This window comes from Schistocerca serialis, chromosome 7 (assembly GCF_023864345.2).
Source record: "Schistocerca serialis cubense isolate TAMUIC-IGC-003099 chromosome 7, iqSchSeri2.2, whole genome shotgun sequence".
Lineage (NCBI taxonomy): Eukaryota > Metazoa > Arthropoda > Insecta > Orthoptera > Acrididae > Schistocerca > Schistocerca serialis.
Window position 1 is genome coordinate 299,590,207 of NC_064644.1, and position 21,783 is coordinate 299,611,989.

Consider the following 21,783-nt stretch of genomic DNA (forward strand, 5'->3'; position numbering starts at 1 on the left):
TCCTTATGGGCAGGCGTAAGAACAACCTTATTTCATATATTGATTTATGGTTTGGAAATTGGCTAGGATGGATTTTACTGTTTTTGATGCCTACAAGAATTAAAGTGAGTTTGACTCACAAAAAAGGTTTGCATGTCAGAATTTAGAAAAATACAAGGGTACTACTATTTATACGCAATGTAAATCTTTTTTTACATGTTTGAGTGTCATATTGAAAAGTAAATTACATGAAATTATTAATTAGGGTTGTGTGCTACTTTGTACAGGGAAATTTAGGTAACAAAAGTATGTAATCAAAGTTTGGTATCAAACAGTGGCTATGACAAAATCTGCGATGGAAAATGTGGCTGCTAATGAACTTCAAGTTTAATTATTTCGGAAGATAATTAATTTTAGGTAACTTTAGTAAGTTCAAAAGCAAGTCAGGATGCTTAGTTTTCGAACAGTGTACGCCATTATATGGAATTATGCTGATTAGCTCACAAATAGTTACAATACATTGTACTTCGGTGTTAAATGTAACTTTTGATGAACTTGTTCTATAGCCGAACTAATGTTATCAAATGAATCGGCGCAGTAAGAAGAATAAATTTAATTAAAAGGAAAACTTAATTACACTTTTGGAATATCGGTACATACACCACATATCAAGTATAAAACAGTATTGAAACTATAGCAGAGAATTAGAGAAAAGAACAGAAATCGGTTATGAGTAACGTTCGAAAACATAAAAGATTGGGTAGAACTACTACGCTGTATTTGCCAGAGAAAGGGGAAAGAGGAGCTGGACAAAGAGAAGTGCATGAGGAGATGTGTGCAGTATATGCGTACACGGGTGAAAGCACTCCGTCTTCAGGCCACGAGTGACCTACCGGGACCATCCGACCGTCGTGTCATCCTCCGAGGAGGATGCGGATAGGAAGGGCGTGGGGTCAGCACACCGCTCTCCCGGTCGTTACGATGGCATTCTTGACCGAAGCCGCTACTATTCGGTCGAGTAGCTCCTCAATTGGCATCACGAGGCTGAGTGCACCCCGAAAAATGGCAACAGCGCATGGCAGCTGGATGGTCACCCATCCAAGTGCCGGCCACGCTCAACAGCGCTTAACTTCGGTGATCTCACGGGAACCGGTGTATCCACTGCGGCAAGGCCGTTGCCCGCGTACACGGGTGAAAGGCTAGTTAATTTATAGTTACGTTGGAAAGAACAAATTTTAGTTGACGACTACCGATATGCCCGAGAATCAATTACCAGATCAAATCTACCAACGAAAAATCACAAAAACCTGACTAATTTTATTGTATGCGTGCACAACAAGGAGATACTTATGATTTTTCCACGTCTAGACCAGCTTAGAAAGACTGAAAATTAGGATAACGAAATTTTAGTGGACGACGGCCAATATTCCCGAGAATCCACCAATAAGTGAATTCTACAAATGACTGAATAATTTTATCAGTGATGACTTTGTCCTGGTTAAGGGTGACACTTATGGATGTGCACACTTCGTTTCACACTTGTATTTACAGTGCAGCTGTGAAAAACTGCAAACGGAATTTTCCGTTGTGGATACCCTTGCTAGATTGCCATGTTGACCATTCAGTACCCAGATGATAAACTAAAAGACCCATCATGATTAAAGCCGATGTTCTAGTCAATGTTCAAGCTGATGCTGCCTCTACTGTGGCTATCGGGTCATCTCCTGTTTCATTGGCTGTGTCAACATCAGCATCAGCATTTGATATACGGGTGCCTTACTTCTCTCGTATTCTAGTTGATACTTGGCGGTACTTATGAGAATTTTATTTTACATATTATGAATATAGTTAATTAAATGCACTGAAATGAAACGAAGGGATAGACGGAAATGAAATGAGTGAATATTCAGCGTGATAAATTGACATCAACGCTAACAATTCATATGTGCTGGAGCTTCATTTATTAAGTTCCGCTGACATTTTATTGTTTCTCATGTGTCGGTGCAAGAGAATCCCTGTTCGGGTTTTTTTTTTTTTTTTTTTTTTTTTTTCAGTGAGGAGTGTCCTGCCGTTGACAGGCACATATATCTGAGAGGGACATACAAATGTATCAACCTCCCTTTTCCATATATAAAACGAATATAGTTACACATTAGTATGAAAAGTTTTAATAATAACCACGTAGCTAGCCATTAAAAAGAGGAAAAAACTAGCGGATAGTTGAGTGAAAATGTAATAGTATTCCCAGTTCAGCATCTTCGGTATCAATTTGTATTAATGGTATAGGCAATCAATGGATAGTATCATATCCGACCAAAAGAAAGCAGGAAGTCATACTTAGTAATTCAACCATTGCAGATCGGGCACAGTATTCTGACTGGGGAAAACACGTATAGGGCCTCTCGATGCTCAGCCTTATGTCTGCTATTGTTCCTCATATATGTAAGCGATCTTTTGTCTATTATATAACAAGCAGAATTAGTTGTTTTAGCAGGTGACACTAGTATTGTCATCAATCGAAGCATACATACAGCAACAGAAGAAATGGTAAACAATTTTCTTAAAAGTATCATTGACAGGTTTGCTGCAAATGGATCTCACCTTCAATTTTAAAAAGACACAACATATTCAGTTCTGCTCACCAATGATAAGTGTAATATGTGGTGAGGAAATAATGAATAGTGTGAAAAATACAAAATTCTTAAGTTTCCATGATGATCTACATCTACATCTACATCTACATCCATACTCCGCAAGCCACCTGACGGTGTGTGGCGGAGGGTACATTGAGTACCTCTATCGGTTCTCCCTTCTATTCCGGTCTCGTATTGTTCGTGGAAAGAAGGATTGTCGGTATGCTTCTGTGTGGGCTCTAATCTCTCTGATTTTATCCTCATGGTCTCTTCGCGAGATATACGTAGGAGGGAGCAATATACTGCTTGACTCTTCGGTGAAGGTATGTTCTCGAAACTTCAACAAAAGCCCGTACCGAGCTAATGAGCGTCTTGATGAGAGTTTCAGTTGGAAAAAGCATGTTTTGGACCTTCTTAAAACCACTTAGCTCCGCCATATTGGCACTTAGAATCATTGCAAATCTTGGGGTGAGACGAGTCAGTAAGTTGACGTAATTTGAATATTTTCATTCAACAATGTCATATAGAATAAGGTTCTGGGGAAACTCATCTTTAAGGAAGGAAGTCTTCATTGTTCAAAAACATGCTGTACGAATAATACGTGATGCTAATCCACGATCATCTTTAGACATCTGTTTAAGGAATTGGGCATTCTGACTATGGCGTCACAGTATATTCATTCCCCCTTGAAGTTCGTTGTAAATAATCCGCTGCATTTCATGGGTATAACGTAGATTCAGCCTTTATCTTAGAGTGACAAATAGACCGTGTAGCCTGTGGCACATCAGACCCAAATTTCTGACTCTGTCACTCAGGTAAATGCCAGCTACGGAATCTACAATAATGTCGACCGGCTTCAGTGCCTAGCATCATCCTGGGTGCTTCCGATACTACATACTAATTTCAGAAGTGAAGGATCTGATATCCCAGCCCGGCGAGTTTGTAAGCCCATCTGAAGGCATGGACCTCGAAGACGGCCGCTAGACGGCACTGCTGGAATCTACGAGGGTTGCCATCATCGCTGCAAGCACCGCCGCGAGGACACGCCCTCTGTACCGGCCTTTCGGCAGTCGCGTCAGCCCTTTGAAGCCAGCAGCGCGTCAGCTCTGCTGTTAATCGTGATTTGTTTACGCAGTTGTATTGGTATCGGTATACACCATTGTCTCGTTTCCGAATTCGCTGTGTCTCAGGTTTCGATCTTTGTTTACTTGCTGGACTTATTTTGTCGTGCCGTCTCCACTGTCTGTTGTTTTTAATTGCTGTTCACTTGTTTATTCTCAGGAGACTCGCTGCGATTCCCTCGGCCAGTCGGGGTTATCATATTCCGGTCACTATACCCCCACAATATGACGAAAGCAAAAAAGTTTATCGCTTACTACATTTTCGCTGTTCATACATTAAAACTTCAGCACCAGATATAACGTTTTAATTTATTACTTCCTTACTACCGTCTCTATTCGCACACAGATTCCAGGCAGTATCCACATATACCATTGGCTACACCCCCAAAATTACATCACTGTGTGATATAGTTCAGGAGATATGACGTCACAGGTATTTAGATGCGTCAAAACTACCTTCTGCATAAAATGACGCTCAAATTACCCAGATTATATTGATCCAGTGTTTCACAATGAGAGCACTTGTCGCCTTCCAACAAACTTTAAGCATAATTTCAAAACTTTTCTCAACTTTTTCTCGCTTGAATGCCTACAGTCAAATATTTAATCCATTAACTCGTTTCTAATCAGACGTTTGAAGCTGTTTTATATATGGAGCTCGATTCTTTAAAGACTGTGAGGTTTAGGGTTGCTACTCACCAATGAGCAGGAAGCCCGCGGAGACGAGGAATGTGAGCACGTATCCGCGGTAGGGCTCGCCAGCCTTGCCATAGCCCTTGCTGAAGAAGATGAGCCCAGGGTAGATGCGGTCAATGCCCACCGCCTGGATGATACGGGGCACGCTCAGCAGGTTGGTCAGCGCCGTGGACAGTGTGGCCGCGAAGCAGCCGAGGTAGATCAGGGGGCCCCACGCTGAGGCCAGCTGCATAACCTGAGGGCCGGGAAACACGCACACACTGATGGGCAAAACCGAGCAGCCGAGTAGGTCAGGGGTCCTCACATCAAGGCCAGCAGCTTCGCCTGAGGCGCAGGACACACACACACACACACACACACACACACACACACACATACACACACGGATGAGCACAATCATTACTACTGCTTGATTAATAGTGGGCTGGCTGGTCCACATACGAACGCAATTCAACAGCGATTCTGCATCGAATGGATTTGACGTGTACGTGTCAGGTTTCCGGAGGTAAGTGTCACCAGAAATCTAAGCACAAGTCACGCAGTTCTCGCAAATTACGGGAATGTGCCTTGTGTGGATGCGATACTGCAGCCAATAGCATCTCAAATGTGTCCCAAGCCTTTCAGATCAGGCGAATTTGATGTTCAAAACATCAAACTTAGTTCGTTATCATGCTCCTCAAACACTTGTAGCAGGATTCTGGTCTTGTGAGGCGGACATTTATCTTGAAGGAAGACAGCATAGTCGTCAGGAAAGATATCAAGCATGAAGAGATCTAGGTGATCCGCAAAAATGTTCACAGGTAGTCGACAGTTGTCAAGAAGTCCAGGTGACAGCCCTGCAGCCCCCCGTGAATGACTGTCCAGTCTCCGTTTGTAGCGCCGAGCTCCGTCGATGTTTCGAGCAGCTGTTCTCCTGGTCAACGGCGAATCTGGACATATCGTCCTGGTGTAACAATCAATGTGATTCATCAGCCACATCCAGAATGAGATTTTCACTCTGCAGCGGAGTCTGCCCTGATATGAAACTTCCTGGCAGATTAAAACTGTGTGCCGGACCGAGACTCGAACTCGGGACCTTTGCCTTTCGCGGGCAAGTGCTCTACCATCTGAGCTACCCAAGCACGACTCACGCCCCGTCCGTACAGCTTTAGTTCTGCCAGTACCTCGTCTCCTACCTTCCAAACTTCACAGAAGCTCTCCTGCACGTGCATACGCGGGCAAAGCCACGAGTAAAAAATCCATCGTAAGGACCTGGTTCGATTTCAACCAAACCTGGTATACATTACGTACCGTATGGCAAAGATTCTGTGGGGGTAAGACAAGCAACATCCTATTGGGACGGGAGTGATAACCTGGAACGAGAAGAGCGAGGGAAGAGATGGGCAGACCATAAGGGAGGAGGAAGACATGGATGCAGATATGAGATAGGAGGAGATGGACACAGAGAGAGGGTGAGGGGGAACTGGACAGAGGGATGAAAGAGGTGGAGATGGACAGAAAGAGGTGGGAGAAGAAATGGATGGAGAAAGGGAAGAGGTGAAGCTGGACAAGGAGAGTGGAGGAGAATATTGACAGGGAGAGGGAAGGAGGAATTGGACTAATATACAGAAGATCCAAAAATCTGGTACATGTGCCTAATATCGTGTAGGGCCTCCGCGAGCACGCCGAAATGCCGGAACACGACATGGCATGGAATCGACCAATGTCTGAAGTAACGCTTCAGGGAACTGACACCGTGTATCCTGCAGGGCTGTCTATAAATCCGTAAGAGCACGAAAGGGTGGAGATCTCCTCTGAACATCACGTTGCAGAGCATTCCAGATATGCACAACAATGGTCATGTCTGGGAAGTTTGGTGGCCTGCGGAAGTGTTTAAACTCAGAAGAGTGTTCCTGGAGCCACTCTGTAGCAATTCTGGACGTGTGGTGTGCGGCATTGTCCTGCTGGGATTGCCCAAGTCCGTCGGAAGGCACAATGGACATGAATGGATACAGGTGATCGGACAGAATGATTAAGTACGTGCAACCCGTGAGTCGTATCTAGATGTATCAGGGGTCCCATATCACTCCAACTGCACACGCCTTACACCATTATACAGAGCTTCCACCAACTTGAAAAGTCCCCTGTTGACTAGCAGGGTCCATGAATTCATAAGGTTGTCACTATACCTGTAAAATTCCATTCGCTCGATACAATTTGAAGCAAGATGCTCCCAGTTATCAACAGTCAAATGTCGGTGTTGACAGCCCAGGCGAGGCGTAAAGCTTTGTGTGGTGTAGTGGTGGTTAGTGGTGTTTAACGTCCCGTCGACAACGAGGTCATTAGAGACGGAGCACAAGCTCGGGTTAGGGAAGGATGGGGAAGGAAATCGGCCGTGCCCTTTCAAAGGAACCATCCCGGCATTTGCCTGAAACGATTTAGGGAAATCACGGAAAACCTAAATCAGAATGGCCGGAGACGGGATTGAACCGTCGTCCTCCCGAATGCGAGTCCAGTGTGCTAACCACTGCGCCACCTCGCTCGGTGTGTGTGGTGTAGTCATTAAGGGTACACGAGTGGGCCTTCGGCTCCGAAAGCACATTTCGATGATCTTTCGTTGAATGGTTCGCACGTTGACACTTGTTAATGCCCCAGCATTGAAATCGGCTGCAATTTGCGGAAGGGTTGCACTTGTGTCACTTGGAACGATTCTCTTCAGTCGTCGTTGTTCCTGTTCTTGCAGGATCTTTGTCCTGTCGCGGCGATGTCACACATTTGATGTTTTCTGATGTTCCCGGTACACTCGTGAAATGGTCGTACGGGAAAATCGCCACTTCATCGCTACCTCGGAGATGCTGTGTCCCATCGCTCGTGCGACGTCTATAATACCACGTTCAAACTCACTTAAATCGTGATAACCTGCCTTTCTAGCAGCAGTAACCAATCTAACAACTGCATCAGACGCTTGTTGTCTTATACAGGGTGTTACAAAAAGGTACGGCCAAACTTTTAGGAAACCTTCCTCACACACAAACAAAGAAAATATGTTATGTGGACATGTGTCCGGAAACGCTTACTTTCCATGTTAGAGCTCATTTTATTACTTCTCTTCAAATCACATTAATTATGGAATGGAAACACACAGCAACTGAACGTACCAGCGTGACTTCAAACACTTTGTTACAGGAAATGTTCAAAATGTCCTCCGTTAGCGAGGATACATGCATCCATCCTCCGTCGCATGGAATCCCTGATGCGCTGATGCAGCCCTGGAGAGTGGCGTATTGTATCACAGCCGTCCACAATACGAGCACGAAGAGTCTCTACATTTGGTACCGGGGTTGCGTAGACAAGAGCTTTCAAATGCCCCCATAAATGAAAGTCAAGAGGGTTGAGGTCAGGAGAGCGTGGGGGCCATGGAATTGGTCCACCTCTACCAATCCATCGGTCACCGAATCTGTTGCTGAGAAGCGTACGAACACTTCGACTGAAATGTGCAGGAGCTCCATCGTGCATGAACCACATGTTGTGTCGTACTTGTAAAGGCACATGTTCTAGCAGCACAGGCAGAGTATCCTGTATGAAATCATGGAGGTGAATCGAGGAAGTACAGTACATACTGACGAAACTAAAATGTGCTCTAACATGGAAATTAAGCGTTTCCGGACACATGTCCACATAACAATTTTTCTTTATTTGTGTGTGAGGAATGTTTCCTGAAAGTTTGACCGTACCTTTTTGTAACACCCTGTATACGAGTAAGTGTTGACCACAACGCCGTATTCTGCCTGTTACCATATCTCTGTATTTGAATACGCATGCCTATACCAGTTTCTTTGGGGCTTCAGTGTGTAATTGGAAAAATAGATACCCACGCAACGCCGGGTACTCGACTAGTTTACCATAAATTTGGGTGAAATTAGTGATGACGAGTAGGCGCGGTCCCCTTGTGGGCAGGGCTCAGTGTTAGCTTCACTAGATCAGCGATCGGGTTGCTTCAGTTTGGAAGGGCTAGAGAGAGCAGCAGTTACCGTGTAGCTGTTCTGGAGTCCGTACTGGCAGTGTGGAGCACAGACGGACACGGTGCCATTGACGAGGTCGGCGACGTTTCCACTGGCATCTCGCAGCGCCCCCGCGCCAGCCAGTAGCACGAACAGGGCGTACGAGATCATCGAAATCAGCAGCGCCAGCAGCGTCCCCTTCGGGATGGCCATCGACGCGTCCTGTGGCACAATCCCGCACAAGGTTAGTAAACTCACAGCACTGCCGTTAAACTTTTCAGTTAAAAGAAAAAGAGTTGGTTTATTTAACCATACTGTCAACAGCTTGATGCAAACATAAACATACAAAATGTATCTGAAAGGTTCGGAGAATGGTCCCATATGTTAAAAACTACGCTGGTTACGATGCAGCGCCCGCACTTACAGATTCAAATGGCTCCAAGCATTATAAGACTTAACATCTGAGGTCATCAGTCCCCTAGACTTAGAACAACTTAAATCCAGCTAACCTAAGGACATCACACACAGCCATGCCCGAGGCAGGATTCGAACCTGCGACCGTAGCAGCAGCGCGGTTCCGGACTGAAACGCATAGAACCATTCGGCCACAGCGGCTGGCCCCCGGCTTACACCTTTAAAAACATGTCAACAGGCACCCCCTATCGAGCAAATCACCGAAGCGAAGCAATGATGCACGCTACGACCAAGCTATCTGAGTCAGTGTGAGAGCTCTTGTCACTGCAGAGTGCAGCGCCAAATGAAGCAACGTGGAAACATGAAATTTTGCTTAAAATTAGGGAAACGGCGACGTAGGGTCATTGGGAATCAGTATATGTGTACTGTGTTGAAGCAGTGAATACGAGGTGCGTTCGACAAGTAATGCAACACATTTTTCTTCTCGGCCAATTTCGGTTGAAAAAATGAGGAATTTGTGTGGGACATCGTGGAATATTCCCACTTCAGTCCCTATTGTTTCACAAAGATCGGATACGTGGCGGCACTGTACGCTATAGAGGAGCATTACAAACAGAGCGCTGTTTTTGAGTTTCTTTTGCCGGAAAATAAGAATATCGCAGATATGGGCGCTTGCAGAATGTCTGCTGAGACGAGGCAATGAACAAAAGCATAGTGAGTCGTTGGGCAAGGCGTTTGTCATCATCGCAAATCTGTCCGATCTCCCGTGTGCCAGTCGGCCGCACACAGCTGTGACTCCTCCAATGATGGAACGTGTGGACACTCTCATTGGAGGTGATCGACGGATCACAGTCAAACACATCGCTTTGTGTCTAGTTTTTGCCGCACACGCTGACAGACGAGCAGAAGCAAACTCGGATGGAAACAGAGATTTCATCATGTCTTATCGGAATCAGTAACTTTTGGAAATCATCCTTGCAGTACATGAGATGTGGTGCTACCAAAACGATACGGAGTCCAAGCGACAGTCAGTGGCATGTTACTCATCATATTCCCCGCCTCCTCAAAGAAGCCTGCTGACAAAATTCAAGGTTAATACGACTGATCACCTTTTCTCTGTTCAAAGTGCCGTCAATGCGAACAAGGGGTGACCGAGACGTGTAACCAATAGCACACCATACCATCACGTCGGGTGATACGCCAGTATGGCGATGACGGCAAGGGCTGGATGGTCCAAATGGCTCTGAGCACTATGGGACTTAACATCTGAGGCCCTAGAATTTAGAACTACTTAAACCTAACTAACCTAAGGACATCACACACATCCATGCCCGAGGCAGGATTCGAACCTGCGACCGTAGCGGTCACGCGATTCCAGACTGAAGCGCCTAGAACCGCTCGGCCACACCGGCCGGCAAGGGCTTGATCCATCATGAATTTCTACCCGAGGGTCAAACTGTCAACCCGGTACTTATCGCAGGAGTTTCGGAAGGGTTGCTGCAATGCTTACGGTGGGTTCGGCCGGAACTGTACCGGAGTGGGCAGTGGAATTTCCTTAACGACACGGCTATCCGCACGTTGCAAAGCGCATACTCAACTTTCTCGCTGAACACAACGTCACTGTTTTCAACACACTCCTTATTGCCAAGATAATGATGCCGGCAGACGTTTTTGTTTCCCCACCTTGAATTAGCCCTGAAAGTCCTACGCTTCGCAGACATTGTGAATATCCAACAATGCATGACTACGGTGTTTCGAGCAATTCCACAAGAAGTGATTGCAATACCTAAAACAATCGGTGTCAGAAGTGTGTTGTTGCTAATGTTGATAACTTGTTTCCTTTATTTACTGAGACCATTCATCGAAATTTCCAGACGCACCTCGTGTATACAGAGCGATCATGATCTAAAGTTGAAACAATGATGTAAAATTACTGCACATTGTTCACATAGGTACAATACTTATGGCTGAGTAAACTTGACTTGTTAATTAGAGGCAGAATAGGAAAGAAAACTCAACGGAGATTGGGAATAGTACATCTGGGGATCTGAGACAAATAGAACAAACAAGACCTATTAAACTCGTTTATTTTAACAGATGAGGAGTCACTTTCTAGTCAAGGAATGTTCTAAAGTTTACTGTTACTTCTGATGGTAAGACTTGTAGATTCAGTGACATGATCATTTTTAAAGATGATGTCAGTGTATTACTGCATTAACAAACAAACCAAGTTCATCAATTTAATGTTACAATAAAGTATTTGGAAATATAATAATTTTGGTTCAGAAAAGAGAATAAAAACCAAATTCATGCAATATTTTAGAGCTTGTTTTGAATAAACCTTTTTTTGAACCAGATTAATTTTGTTTCTGATACTCCTAGATACAAAACAGATTTCTACTTGTTCCTGTTCATCCCAAACACCAAATAACAACAACAATAACAATATTAATAATATGAATAAGAAGAAAAAGAAGAAGCAGATTAACACTGCTGATTTTATTCACCCATCTTGTAAGTTTAAAGTCAAACACAAGACCTATAATCCCATAGAACTCTGAGTTTCGTATTTCTTTTTAAAATGATCAGATTTTTCTTTTAAATTCGAAAACTGTTTCTGTTCAGCCCAGTTTACGGTAGTTCAAAGCTCAGACTTGCTTCTCAGCTAGGAAAATATCACGAGAGGTGAGGAGGGCCCTTTGAATCAGCTAGATACGAGTCTAGCTAGAGTTTTAATAGTTTGTAGTATGATTCCTTACTTACTGCTGTATTCTAGCTGGAGGTACGAATTCATTCTTCAGCCTTCATTTTTGAAGATAGCCTTTTTTTCGGTCTTGGGAAAGTTTGGCCTGTCCATTCGGAATTCCAGCGGTTTATTTCAGCTGTACTCTTGGTCAAAACATTTTCTTCCCGTTCTATCATGGTTAAGAAGTCTTGACAAGGTTCAACTGGATTATTTCGTTTGCTTCGATGTATGTAGGACAAACATCGCGCACACCTCCTACCCGCTCATTTTCTCACATGGGCCCGTAGATGTTTAGCGTTTTTTCTAGCATCCGACGCATCATCCGCCACTCCTCTTTGATCAGTTCAGCGACAGCTACGAGGTTGTCACTGGTCCGAGTTGTTGTCGGTCGACTACTGCGTTCGCCATCCTTCATTGTCTGCCGGCCATCAAAACAACATTTGTGCCACACGAAAACGTTGTCCTGACTCAATTCCGACGAGCTGTGCGTATTATGAATCTTTTGTCCATATAACATCTGTTTGGCATCAACATTTATTTAATTGATACCCGCTGTTCCTCTTCCTTGTCATTTCCAGAGATTGTATTTGACCTCCACATAGATACTTTATCACCACCGTCTGGACTGATGCCTGTCAATATGGTTATGAAAAAGGGTCCAAACTACGTTGTTCAACAATCATCTGAAGCTAAGGCTAATAAGAATGTTGGAAAAAACCCACGAAGTCTTACAAGCCGTTCTGTTTTGGTAGCAACACATAGGGCATTAATCCGCTTACCAGAAGATGTATGCAAGATATCCATTTCACAGTTCAGTGTAAAAGGCTCATAGTTTTGGCCCCCAGTGTACAGAATCTATATTTAGTTATTTTTTGCGGAATTTACCTTGAGGTCACCAGATATGTTGGCTCCCGCCTGAATTCCTGTGACGGAAGGGAAGAAGATAGCGAACACCGAAAAGAAATCCTGATTCATCTCTTCACTATACCTGTAGTCTGGACCCCAGTTCTGCTGGAATATGTCCGCTGTAACAGAAAAGACATTCCTTAGCTTTATTCGTTTTCTCCTGTTGTGGTTCAGTAAGAGTGAAATACAATGGAAGACTATAATTAAGATAGGACGGTATACCACATCTATAACGGAAACAAACATGAAGACGTCATGAATGACTAAGGGAGTATTCGAATTAATGGCAGAAAGAATAAAATACGAGAATAAGGCAGGGAGGCAGCAGTACAGGTCGCGTAGGAATCAACCGAAAAGAGCTAACAGGCTAGGTCCCAATGGATGACAAAAAAGTTTACAGACATGCGGCAAAGATGTGTGTCTAAGAAAAATCTAGACATTCACAGGAAGATCAAACACAGCTTCACAGAAGTAAAATGTAAAAATGTTATTTCACCCACACTGATAGACTGAAGGAAATCACAGGTAACCAACTTATCGCAACGAATAACGTAATGAAGGGAAAATAAATTAATAATGTCTTCCATGATTTAGAATTGTCATACAACTTTTCTGTGCAAATAGGTAAATCAAATGAAATACATTGAAGTGCTAAAGAAAGATAATTAAACAGGTTGATTTCGGCGCTGCGGTCGGTAAGGCCTATATAAGAGTCTGGCGCTGTTATTAGATTAGTTACTGCTGCTACAATATCAGGTTAACAAGATTTAAGTGAGTTTGAACGTGGTTTATAGTCGGCGACGAGCTATTAGATACAGTATCTCCGAGATAGCGATGAAGTGGGGATTTTCCCGTACGAACATTTTATGAATGAGTTACCGTCAATATCAGCAATCCGGTAAAGCTCAAATCTCCAACATTGCTGCGGCGGGAAAAAGATCCTGCAAGAACGGGACCAAAGGCGACTGAAGAGAATCGTTCAACGTGACAGAAGTGCAGTCTTTCCGCAAATTGGTACACATATCAGTGCTGGGCCAGCAGTAAGTGTCAGTGTGCGAACCATTCAACGAAACATCATCTATATGGGCTTTCGGAGCTGAAGGCCCACTCGTTTACCCTTGATGACTGGACGACACAAAGCTTTACGCTTCGCCTAGGCTCGTCAACTCCGATGTTTGACTGTTGAAGACTGGAAACACGTTGCCTGGTTGGCCGAGTCTCGTTTCAAATTGTATCGAGCGGATGAACGTGTGCAATTATGGAGACAAACGCATGAATCCATGGACCCTGCATGTCAGCAGGGGACTGTTCAAGCTGGTGGAGGCTCTGTAATGGTGTGGGGCGTGTGCGATTGCTGTAATATGGGACCTCTGATACGTCTAGATACTACTCTGACAGGTGACACGTCTGATCACGTGCATCCATTCGTGTCCATTGCGCATTCCGGCGGACTTGGGCAATTCCAGCAGGACAATGCGACACCCCACACGTCAAGAATTGCTACAGAGTGGCTCCAGGAACACTCTTCTGAGTCTAAACACTTCCTTTCGCTACCAAACTCCCCTGACTTGAACTTTATCTGGGATGCTTGCAACGTGCTTTTCAGAAGAAATCTCCATCCCCTCTTACTCTTACGGATTTATGGACAGTCCTGCAGGATTCATGGTGTCAGTTCCCTCCAGCACTACTTCAGACGTTAATTAAGTCCATGCGACGTAGTGTTGCGGCACTTCTGTGTGCTTTCGGGGGCCCTACACGATATTAGCCAGGTGTACCAGCTTCTTCGGCTCTTCAGAGTATAATACTTCAAGAGAAGCCGGTGAGATAGTTTTGATGAAGGAGAGAGTTTCGTATTTTGTATCGTTTGCTAATCTGTACCGCTGCTATAAAATCCACTCCTCTTCTGTTATCCGACTTTTGGTAACGTTAGCAGAAACTACGTGCTTCTTGGACCCAAACTGTCAGCTAAGAGTCCTATGTGTTGAGGAATAGATCGTCTGACAAGAACATGTTGCAGTGTTCATCTAACTTCTTGTGAACGTTGTAACGCAGAGACTTTTTGAGAGCGTATAAAAAAAGGGGCGCGGCCGCAGCGGCTGTATTTGCTTGTTCCCATCATAAAGGAAGAGAGCCCAATAAAACTGGTTTGAAAATTCAAATCACAGATTCGAGTTGAATTTCGAACTCATTGATAATAATCTGAGTGTGAATGGTTCCTCAATCAACAAGTCATACAACTAAATCGATCATATTATTTAATTATAGTAATTTTGCCCAGCGGACGAGTGTCACAGAAGGATTGCTTATATGGAGGACCATCAACCGGAGGAGGCAGAGTAATTTTCACATGCTCCATTGGTCAATGTAGAAAATACTCAAGAAAGCGAATTTACTTAACAATTCTTGGCCGTTACGTTTGAATGTGAAGATGAAGTCAAAGGGTGGAATAGGCATACCAGTTTTCCACGTTGAAGATTTCGCGCCCAAACAGGTGTCCGAACCTGAGAGGCAAAGAAACCGAGTCGTCTTGCGGTGCGAGGCTACACCAACAGTTCGATCCCTCCGGCTATTTACGGCTGTTGGGAGCTACATGTGACCTGCGGATGCATACTGCTCTGCGGTGCGCGATTTTACAGATAGCATTAAGATTCACGCACCAGCCTATTCGGTTTCTGATCTCGGACGATTTCACTTCGTGGACAGTAGTACTGAAGAAATTACCGCCATTTCGTTACGAAAGCGTTGTCTCTCATCAACTTGGGAGCGGCCATGTGTTAGAACCGTCCATGTATATCAGCATGATTCGTGTCCTGAAGCTTGCAGCAGTTACGTTGGTTGCTATCGAGCTTACACAACGAACACTCGGCACCACGACCTCACAAATCGTAATGAAGTAAGCCTTGTCGCTTGGCCCTTCCTCCCTTGTTCGTTATACGGATCTCATGGCTAGCATCTTGTCATTCTCCCGTTCAACCATTCACTCGGTCTCTAGGTACTGGACGTAACCTCGTTTAACTGTAGTGTGTTTTGATGTACTTACTTGTGTTAATTTCTTGTCCTACGACAAGGTAGCTTCGTGCAATTGCAGTCAGATTTTAGTGATGGGACAATCGACTATTTTTGTTAACTCGGTTTTTTCAGCCAAATGAAACAACCGAACGAAACTAGTCTCAGCTATATGAATGTTTTCACTCACTTACCGTGTGTGAGTGGTTTCTTTCAGTGTGAGACAACCAACTGAAACAAATCTTCGTCGGTTGCGGTCGTTATATGAATGTTTTCACTCATTCATCGCGTTTGAATGGTTTCGATCAGTGTGAGACAACCGATGTGTCCGTCGGTTTGACCGTTACATAATGTTTGCACGTTCTCGCCGGGTTTGTGTAATTTTATTTACATACTTTTTCAGTCTTTTCGGTCATACATGAAACATAATTAATGTTGACAACTTCCTTAGAGACAGACAGATTATCTTTTTTCACGGAGATGCGAATAAAAATTGTGTATTTCTAAAAATAAAGTACATTCTAAATGTATGAATTTACTTACTGAAGTACGGATTTTCGTAATTGTGGCATTGAAAATAAATTTTTGGTTGGTTTTAAAAGTTTAATATCTGGTCCTACACTGTAGTTTGTGTATATATAAATGAACAATCACTTTTTAACACATTTTTAGTAGATCGGTTGCCTGTCTGTTTTTTTTTCGGCACAAATTTTGCTGTTTGTTTTAAAGTAGTTTCCCTGTAAGCTAGAGACTTAAACCTTTCAACACAGCTCAGAACTGAATGATACTGTAATATTAACTCGCTTTAGAGTGTGGTGTGTGGCAGAGGGTACTTTGTTTTTCAGTCGGTTTGTCTGCTCGGTACAAATTTTGCAATTGATTGTAAACTAACATCCCGATAAGCTACAGACTTGAGACTTTCAACTTAGCTCAAAACTGGACGACAGTGCAGTAGTAACTCACTTTCTCTTCTGATCTGTGACAGAGAGTAGGTATTTGGTGTATCACTACTATTTCCCTGTTTCCTTGTTCCACTCGCGAATGTTTCGCACTCAAGAACGATTGGTGCTAAACTTCCCTCTCAGCTCGATTCTCTCTAGTTTTTACATTCGCGGTCTTCTCGCGAGACATCCCAGTGTAGAAGCAATATATTAATTGTCTCATCTGAAGAGAAACTGAAATGAACCTGGAGTTTACCACATGTCCCACTGCAATCTCATCAATATGTTTGAAATCAATTGAAAAATTTCACACACACAAGACTAAAAACCAGAAAACAACTATTTAAATAGAAAAACTTTTTAATACAACAAGGTTTTAAAAAGAATTAATAAATATTAAATAATCTCTCGTAGCCCCATGCAAATACCTAACGCCATGCAGATAGTCCTGAAAATTTGTGCTTGTGAATTTTTAATAGCTACGACACTACCTGTAAAATTTAAAACGTAGGGCGTACGTATGTAGCTGATGATGTAGTTTTCTGTGCGAAATATTTACCTTCCACATAAATATATGGCTGAATATTAAAATGATTTTGCATTTGTGGACATCATCACACTTTGCCTAAAAAACGGAATGCAAACTCTCGCTGAAACGAGGTAAGGTTCCTTTCTTGTTCATATAGCCTTAAGGGAACCATTGCGCTCACCTCTGCACCCCCAACTAGGGGTGCAATACGTCCTGATTTCCCTGGAATGGTCCTAGTTTTGAGGGCATACAGAAGACAGGAAGAAGATGCTGTGCTACGCAAATTATTAGCTTTTCATAGCATTCACACAAGGTTGGCGCCGGTGGCTACACCTACAACGTGCTGACATGAGGAAAGTTTCCAACTGATTTCTCATACACAAACAGCAGTTGACCGGCGTTGCCTGGTGAAACTTTGTTGTGATGCCTCGTGTAAGGAGGAGAAATGCGTACCATGCCTTGCGCGTCGATGGGGATGAAATGATGATGATTAGGACAACACAACACCCAGTCCCTGAGCGGAGAAAGTCTCGGACCCGGTTCGCTTTTGTTCGTTGCATCTGATCGGGGGGGACGTCGTAAGACATCCGTTTAAGTTCGTTGTTGATCGATTAACTCGTTTTTTTTTTTTTGATTACAGAGGGCAGCTAACCCTCTGGCCCAACACGTTATGGATGATGATGATGTTTTGTTTACCACTCAGCTACCGGGGGCGGACAATTGCTGGCTGGTTTCACTCAGAAGAATGAATGGATAGACCGGTCAGCTAAAACAGTCAAGAGCGGTTTCAGTTAAAGGAATGAGCACATGGTTCAACCGACAGAAAAACTACTGAGTGTTTTCACTTGAAAAGAAAGAATGAATAATTCAGCCAATACGTAAAGCTGCAACGGTGTCGAGTCTTTTCATTCGATTGCTCCCACTGACTGCTTTTACTGGAAAAAAATAAGTGAATAATAAGCCAACCGATATATAAAACTACAACCGATTGACACGATTGTTTTCATTCGGTTGCTCCCACGTATTAGTTTCACTCAAAAGAACGAATGAGTTGTCCAAGCCCGCATCTCGTGGTTGTGCGGTAGCGTTCTCGCTTCCCACGCCCGGGTTCCCGGGTTCGATTCCCGGCGGGGTCAGGGTTTTTCTCTGCCTCGTGATGGCTGGGTGTTGTGTGCTGTCCTTAGGTTAGTTAGGTTTAAGTAGTTCTAAGTTCGAGGGGACTGATGACCATAGATGTTAAGTCCCATAGTGCTCAGAGCCATTTGATCCATTTGAGTTGTCCAACCAACTGAACGATTGTTATCATTCGGTTTCTCTCACAGACTAGTTTCATTCAAAGGAAAGAATGAATAAGTCAACCAAGACGCATAACTATAACCAAATGAAACGACTGTTTTCCAACCATCGAATGAAGCGATTGTTTTCATTCGGTTGTTCCCATCACTATCAGGTTTGTAAGTGCACGCTAGAGATACCTCACACACGTGTGTTTCCTCGCAATATACACTAACGGAAAGAAATCGCAACACAAAAAAAAATATATGTAGAGTAATGAAATTTTGGGAGTACATTTGTCTAGGTGACATATGTAAGTGATATTACATTGCAAGATCACAGGTTAATGTACGAGCGAGATAAGCTATTGCAAATGTGAAATACTGGTACATTAATAACCGGTGTAACCACCAGAATCTTCAATGTAAGCAAGCAAACGTGAATGCATTGTGTTGTACAGGTGCCAGATGTCAGTTTGTGGGATGGAATTCCAGGCCAGTTGCACTTGGTCGGTCAATGCTGTTTGCGAATGAAACTGGAGTTGTCGTTCGATAATGTCGCATATGTGCCCGAATGAAGACAGATCTATATGAAGTTGGTATCTGTTCTTTCGGACATGTACGAAAGAACAGATACCATCTTCATATAGTTAAGGCTAACCGGCTATTGACCTTCTTCTGTGCTGGATGTACACGGATTGCCCGAACTCTTGCGGGACTCGGTGAGGTTGTCTGCCGCGAGTAATCAGTGTAATGGGCAGGGGCACTACGAATCTAGTGTGTGGACATTAAGTTGGGAATGTGGGTCTCATGGAGAGCGTGCAAGGGATAAATCCCTGCAGTCGCACTATCCTCTGTGCCCTCTGTGGCTCAGATGGGTTCCCCTCAGGGACTGGGTGTTTTGCTGTCCTCATCATCATTTCATTCCCATTGTCGACGCGCAAGTCACCCAATGCGACGTCGCACTCAATAAGACTTGCACTTGGCGGCCTAATTTCTTGCCTGGGAACTCTCGGCCACTGACGCCATTCGATCATTTTCATTCTAAAAGAGCCGGCACAGTAGCTCAGCCTGTTCGGTCAGAGGGTTAACTGCCCTCTGTAATAAAAAGACTGAGTGAACAGATCAAGGAGGAACTTGAACAGCTGTCACGGTACGTCCGCCCTGGAAAAGTGCAACGAACATTAACAAACAAAACTAGATCAGAAAAAAAGAACAGATCGTCTACCATGTAAGCAGGAGATCCCGGGTCGAGTCCCAGTCGGGGCACACATTTTCAACTGTCCCCGTTGATGTGCATCAACGCCTGTCGACAGCTTATGGTCTTGATTTAACTATCATTTCATTGAAGACAGATCTGGTGATCGAGTATGTCAAGGCAACATGTTGACACTGTGGAGAATGGTGGGTTGCAACAGCGGTATCTGGGCGAGCGTTATTCTACTGGAAAACACCACCTGGAGTGTTGATCATGTTGCAGCACAAAAGGCCAAAACGCCAGACTGAGGTATAATTTTGCATTCATGGTGCATGGGAGAGCCACACCCGCCAGGATAGCCGAGAGCGCTAACGCGCTGCTTCCTGGACTCGGGTCGGCGCTCCGGCCCCGGATTGAATCCGCCCGGCGGACTAACGACGGCGGCCGGTGTGCCGGCCAGCCTGGATATGGTTTTTAGGCGGTTTCCCACATCCTACTAGGTGAATACCGGGCTGGTCCCCACGTTCCGCCTCAGTTACACGACTCGCAGACATTTGAAACACACTCAAACTATTTCACGATTGACACTAGACACAGGCAGCTGGGGTACACTAGAGAGCCTGTATACAGAGAAAGTGGCCATAGGTGAAGTTGCCCATGATTGGTTCATTAGCTTTGGCAGAAAAATGGCGCCAAACGTCTCACGCGGTTCCTACGTTTGCTGTGCTTTTGAGTTGAATTGAAGTTCAGAGGACTTTTGGAAACGATTAAAAAGTATTTGAATTATTGAGAGACTTGTTATGCGTTGTGCATGCATGTTCGATGTAGTTGTATGTCGTTTTTAGTGCATAATTGGCGTTTGCGATCTTAAATACGAGTTGAAATAATGAAGGGTTTTGTGATGAAGTCGGTAGGCCTACATGTTTGAAGTAAACATGTTAGTAATTGTATAGTATTGTTTTTGACATATGTAATTCGTTCTGCAGACGTTCGTAAACGATGCCAGGTTGTGCTGCATTTGGTTGTTCCAATATAGGCGAAGGTGGATTTCGTATGTTAGCGTTTCCACGCAATGAAGAAAGACGAAAGCAGTGGGCAGTCGCAGTCAACAGGGCCGACATAAATCAAACAGGAGCCTTGTGGAAACCGACCAAGTTCAAATGGCTCTGAGCACCATGCGACTTAACTTCTGAGGTCATCAGTCGCCTAGAACTTAGAACTACTTAAACCTAACTAACCTAAGGACATCACACACATCCATGCCCGAGGCAGGATTCGAACCTGCGACCATAGCGGGCGCTCGGTTCCAGACTGTAGCGCCTAGAACCTCACGGCCACTCCGGCCGGCAAACCAACCAAATACTCTTAGCTATACGAAGTAAGTCGTTTTTGCTTTTTACTACATATAAAACAACTTACAATATGCATACTTAAATTTGAAAACAGACCTGTAAATTGGCTGTGTGAAAATTATTATAACACATTACTCTTATAAAGAAAGGCATTGCACGAATGATTTCGCCATATTGTCTTGTGCTTTTGATTCGGTGAGTGTACTCCACTACTGGCCATTCAAAAGTCCTGCTCGCAGTTTGGCAGAAAAATGGCCGCCGTACCATCCGGTTCGCCACTCTCTCACTATACAGACTCTCTAGGGTACACTAATTCCATACCGGGGGGTATGGGGTGGCGGCATGAAGGGCATCCGGCCACCTCTTAACTTAACCATGCCAAATCCGTCCTTAACCCTGCCGAACCTGCGCCCAGTGTGGGATAAAGGCAGTAGCGAAAGAAAGAAAGAAAGGTGCATGGGAGAACCACGAGAGCTCTTCTGCCGTCATACGAAATCACATCCCAGACCATACCTCCAGGGGCCGGCCGGTGTGGCCGAGCGGTTCTAGGCGCTACAGTCTGGAACCGCGCGACCGCTACGGTCGCAGGTTCGAATCCTGTCTCGGGCACGGATGTGTGTGATGTCCTTAGGTCAGTTAGGTTTAAGTAGTTCTAAGTTCTAGGGGACTAACGACCTCAGCAGTTAAGTTCCACCAAGGTGGAACCAGCTTTCATCAGAAAGTACATCAGCCTCTGCCCTGCCCTCCCATGACCTCTCGCTTGACACTACTGAAGTGCCAAATGGCTGTGGTTTGGGGTCAGTGGAATGCACGCTGCAGAACGTGTGGCACGGAGCTGCCCTTGAAGTAACCGATTTGTAATTGTTCGTTATGTCTCTGTGGATTAGATTAGATTAATACTAGTTCCATGGATCATGAATACGATATTTCGTAATGATGTGGAACGAGTCAAATTTTCCAATACATGACATAATTAAGTTAATTTAACAACATAATTAAGTTAATATA

The 21,783-nt window shown here is 44.2% G+C and overlaps 1 protein-coding gene across 1 annotated transcript in view; it reads right to left on the minus strand.

The window, feature by feature from the left end:
* The window catches only part of LOC126413030 (bumetanide-sensitive sodium-(potassium)-chloride cotransporter), a 220,368-nt gene that overhangs the window by 65,638 nt on the left and 132,947 nt on the right, over positions 1–21,783 (minus strand). Inside the window, exons 6-8 of the mRNA XM_050082924.1 lie at positions 12,455–12,594; positions 8,440–8,631; positions 4,433–4,664 (exon numbers count right to left, since the gene is read on the minus strand). Coding sequence (XP_049938881.1) covers positions 4,433–4,664; positions 8,440–8,631; positions 12,455–12,594 — 564 coding nt within the window. The remainder of the gene's footprint in view (positions 1–4,432; positions 4,665–8,439; positions 8,632–12,454; positions 12,595–21,783) is intronic.